Source organism: Penaeus vannamei, chromosome 8, assembly GCF_042767895.1.
Source record: "Penaeus vannamei isolate JL-2024 chromosome 8, ASM4276789v1, whole genome shotgun sequence".
Taxonomy (NCBI): Eukaryota; Metazoa; Arthropoda; class Malacostraca; order Decapoda; family Penaeidae; genus Penaeus; species Penaeus vannamei.
In genome coordinates, this window is record NC_091556.1 from 40777667 (window position 1) to 40782666 (window position 5000).

General features: G+C 49.3%; 1 protein-coding gene across 4 annotated transcripts in view; it reads right to left on the bottom strand.

The window, feature by feature from the left end:
- Positions 1 to 5000, bottom strand: part of LOC113812413 (uncharacterized) — a 69440-nt gene that overhangs the window by 25986 nt on the left and 38454 nt on the right. For all 4 annotated transcript variants that reach the window (XR_011398710.1, XR_011398709.1, XM_070124658.1 and 1 more), the window contains exon 2: positions 2351 to 2528. Coding sequence is in view for 2 of the 4 variants with exons in the window: in XM_070124658.1 (XP_069980759.1) it covers positions 2351 to 2519 (169 nt within the window). In the remaining 2 variants the exon portion in view is untranslated. The remainder of the gene's footprint in view (positions 1 to 2350; positions 2529 to 5000) is intronic.

Consider the following 5000-nt stretch of genomic DNA (forward strand, 5'->3'; position numbering starts at 1 on the left):
CTCTCTCCCTTACAGTCTCTCATTATTTCGCTCCTTCACAGCCTCCCATTCTCTCTCCCTCACAGCCACTTAATTTCTCAGACTCCCTCACTCTTCCTCACAGCCTTCTATCTCCCATTCTCTCTCCCTCTTAACCTCCCTCACTCTTCCTCGCTCACAACCTACCTCACAGCCTCCCTCACTCACAACCTACCTCACAGCCTCCCTCACAACCTCCCTCACTCACAACCTACCTCACAGCCTCCCTCACAACCTCCCTCACTCACAACCTCCCTCACAGCATTCTATTCTTTCTCCCTCACTCATCTAGGTAAGCCTCTGTCTGTGTGCTGATCTTGACCTGATGAGATTTCCCGTCGCAGGTTCTCTCCCTCATACTCTCCCATCCTCTCCTTCACTCACCAACGTCCCATTCTCTCCCTTACAACCTCCCTCACTCTCTCTCAATCATCAACCTCTCATTCTCTCTCTCTTTCACTCACCGATCTCCCTATTTTCTCTTCCTCACAACCTCCCTCACTCTCACTCCTCATTTTCACTCACTCCCCAACCTCACATTCTCTCCTTTACTCTCCCTCACTCACAACTTCTCCCTCACTCTCTCCCTCATAACCTTCCCCCTCTCTCTTTTTCACTCACCAACCTCCCATTTCTTCTCCCTCATTCTCCCTCACTCACCCAGGTAAACCTCCGTCTGATGAGGCTTCCCGTCGCAGGTTTTCATTCCCATAGCTTCCCATTCTCTTCCTCACAACTTCCCTCACATTCTCTCACTCATAACCTCTCTCTCACTCACCAATCTCCCATTCACTCTCCCTCACAACCTCCCTCCTTCACTCTCCCTCATAACCTCCCCCTCACTCTCTCCCTCACAACCTCCGCCTCACTCTCTCCTTCACAACCTCCCCCTCACTCTCTCCCTCACAACCTCCCCCTCACTCTCTCCCTCACAACCTCCCCTCACTCCCATTCTTCCTCCCTCATTCTCCCTCACTCACCCAGGTAAGCCTCATCCTCCCCTCACTCTCTCCCTCACAACCTCCCCCTCACTCACCAGCCTCCCATTCCCTCTCCCTCACTCTCCCTCACTCACCACCCTCCCATTCCCTCTCCCTCACTCACCACCCTCCCATTCCCTCTCCCTCACTCTCCCTTACTCACCACCCTCCCAATCCCTCTCCCTCACTCTCCCTCACTCACCACCCTCCCATTCCCTCTCCCTCATTCTCCCTCACTCACCACCCTCCCATTCCCTCTCCCTCATTCTCCCTCACTCACCACCCTCCCATTCCCTCTCCCTCATTCTCCCTTACTCACCACCCTCCCATTCCCTCTCCCTCACTCTCCCTTACTCACCACCCTCCCATTCCCTCTCCCTCATTCTCCCTCACTCACCACCCTCCCATTCCCTCTCCCTCACTCTCCCTCACTCACCACCCTCCCATTCCCTCTCCCTCATTCTCCCTCACTCACCACCCTCCCATTCCCTCTCCCTCATTTTCCCTTACTCACCACCCTCCCATTCCCTCTCCCTCATTCTCCCTCACTCACCACCCTCCCATTCCCTCTCCCTCACTCTCCCTCACTCACCACCCTCCCATTCCCTCTCCCTCATTCTCCCTCACTCACCACCCTCCCATTCCCTCTCCCTCATTCTCCCTCACTCACCACCCTCCCATTCCCTCTCCCTCATTCTCCCTCACTCACCACCCTCCCATTCCCTCTCCCTCATTCTCCCTCACTCACCACCCTCCCATTCCCTCTCCCTCATTCTCCCTCACTCACCACCCTCCCATTCCCTCTCCCTCATTCTCCCTCACTCACCACCCTCCCATTTCCTCTCCCTCACTCTCCCTCACTCACCACCCTCCCATTCCCTCCCCCTCATTCTCCCTCACTCACCACCCTCCCATTCCCTCTCCCTCACTCTCCCTCACTCACCACCCTCCCATTCCCTCTCCCTCACTCTCCCTCACTCACCACCCTCCCATTCCCTCTCCCTCATTCTCCCTCACTCACCACCCTCCCATTCCCTCTCCCTCACTCTCCCTCACTCACCACCCTCCCATTCCCTCCCTCACTCTCCCTCACTCACCACCCTCCCATTCCCTCTCCCTCATTCTCCCTCACTCACCACCCTCCCATTCCCTCTCCCTCACTCTCCCTCACTCACCACCCTCCCATTCCCTCTCCCTCACTCTCCCTCACTCACCAGCCTCCCATTCCCTCTCCCTCATTCTCCCTCACTCACCCAGGTAAGCCTCATCCTCCCCTCACTCCCATTCTTCCTCCCTCACTCTCCCTCACTCACCAGCCTCCCATTCCCTCTCCCTCACTCTCCCTCACTCACCCAGGTAAGCCTCCGCCTGCGTGTTGATCGTGACCTGGTGAGGTTTCCCGTCGCAGGTGTCCATGTTGAAGGCTCGAGCAGGCAGGGCGGCCATGGTCAGCGCGAGGGCCAGGAGGGGCGCCGCCACTCCGGTGCCCCCCCGTCGGGAGGCCCACTGCCGGCCGCTCATGGCTGGATCCTGCGGGAGGGAAGAATGGAAAGGAGGGTTAGTGTCTTTTCTTTGTTTGTTTGTGTGTTTGGTTGGTTGGTTGGGTGGTTGTTGGTCATGTGTTTATTTGCTTGGTTTGGTGTGCATGTGTTTGTTGGCTTTGTTTGTTTGCTTATGTTTATTTGTTTGGTTGTTGCTCGTGTGCTTATTTGTTTGTTTGTTGCTCGTGTGTTTATTTGTTGCTCGTGTGTTTATTTGTTCGTTTGTTGTCCATGTGTTTGTTTGTTTGGTTATTGTTTATGAGTTTATTGGCTTTTTTGTTGCCCGTGTTTATTTCCTTTGTTTGTTGTTCATGCTTGTTTGTTATTCATGTATTCATACATTTCTTTGTGATTCATGGATTTATATTTTTATCCATTTATCTATTCAGAGGAGATCTTATTTTACATTTCCTGACTAGTTCGTCTAATTTGATGCATTGTACTTTATAAAAAAAAAAGGATAATAACGTAAAATTTATGGTAAAGGGCTGTGCTTTATATATTCATCAATTTGTTTGTCTGTTGTTCCTGACCTTTTTTTTAGTTATTCAGGTACCTATTTCCATATTTCTATGAACCGTATTCATGTTGACAAACGATGAAAAGGTATGAATGAGAATGAAGATCTTCACAATACAGGAGATGTATTTGACCGGTTTCGATCATGTATTCGTAAGTATTTCTGACGAAGATATAATCGAAACCGGTCAAATACATGTATTGTGAAGATATTCATTCTTATTTATTCCTTTTCTACATTCCATTATTTTTTTTTATCCATTTGCTTATCGATTTTCTTAGTTCATGAATTTCTTTTTCTGTGAATATTTGCAATATCATTAGTTGCTTGTTTCTTTGTTTGTTTCGTAATCTGTTTGATTTCACGTTCATCCCTGTACTTGATTGCGTGCGCTTGGACTTCACGAATTCCCAGACAATAGCGTCTATTTCCACTTTAATTTTCACTTGTACTTATTACCTCCATTGCAACGGAAACAGTCGACTTCGCAATATTTTCGAAATTCACAAGCTGTAACGAATACATTGGAAGTTAATTTGAATTTAGAGTGTACATCTTTGAGACTATATATTTTATGCCGATTGAGCTAAATCTTCCAATCTTCTAATGTTTTGCTCCTTCACAGTCTCTCATTGTATCTCTCTCACAGCCAAATTTTTTCTCCCTCACATCCTCCTAATCTCCTATTCTCTCTCCCTCATAGACTCCCCTCACGCTCCCTCACATTTCCTCACAGTCTTCCAGTCTTCCATTCTCCTTCCCTCACAGCCACATAATTTCCCTCCCTCACAACCTCCCAATCTCCTATTCTCTCTCCCTCACAGTCTTCCAATCTTCCATTCTCTCTCCCTCAGTCTTCCAATCTTCCATCCTCTCTCCCTCACAGTCTTCCAATCTTCCATTCTCTCTCCCTCACAGTCTTCCAATCTTCCATTCTCCCTCCCTCACAGCCACATATTTTTTTCTCCCTCACAACCTCCCAATCTCCTATTCTCTCTCCCTCACAGTCTTCCAATCTTCCATTCTCTCTCCCTCACAGTCTTCCAATCTTCCATTCTCTCTCCCTCACAGTCTTCCAATCTTCCATTCTCTCTCCCTCACAGTCTTCCAATCTTCCATTCTCTCTCCCTCACAGTCTTCCAATCTTCCATTCTCTCTTCCTCACAGTCTTCCAATCTTCCATTCTCTCTCCCTCACAGTCTTCCAATCTTCCATTCTCTCTCCCTCACAGTCTTCCAATCTTCCATTCTCCCTCCCTCACAGCCACATATTTTCTCTCCCTCACAATCTTCCAATCTCCTATTCTCTCTCCTTCACAGTCTTCCAATCTTCCATTCTCTCTCCCTCACAACCTTCCAATCTCCTATTCTCTCTCCCGCACAGTCTTCCAATGTTCCATTCTCTCTCCCTCACAGTCTTCCAATCTTCCATTCTCTCTCCCTCACAGTCTTCCAATCTTCCATTCTCTCTCCCTCACAGTCTTCCAATCTTCCATTCTCTCTCCCTCACAGTCTTCCAATCTTCCATTCTCCCTCCCTCACAGCCACATATTTTTTCTCCCTCACAATCTCCCAATCTCCTATTCTGTCTCCCTCACAGTCTTCCAATCTTCCATTCTCTCTCCCTCACAGTCTTCCAATCTTCCATCCTCTCTCCCTCACAGTCTTCCAATCTTCCATCCTCTCTCCCTCACAGTCTTCCAATCTTCCATTCTCCCTCCCTCACAGCCACATAATTTCCCTCCCTCACAATCTCCCAATCTCCTATTCTCTCTCCCTCACAGTCTTCCAATCTTCCATCCTCTCTCCCTCACAGTCTTCCAATCTTCCATCCTCTCTCCCTCACAGTCTTCCAATCTTCCATCCTCTCTCCCTCACAGTCTTCCAATCTTCCATTCTCCCTCCCTCACAGCCACATAATTTCCCTCCCTCACAATCTCCC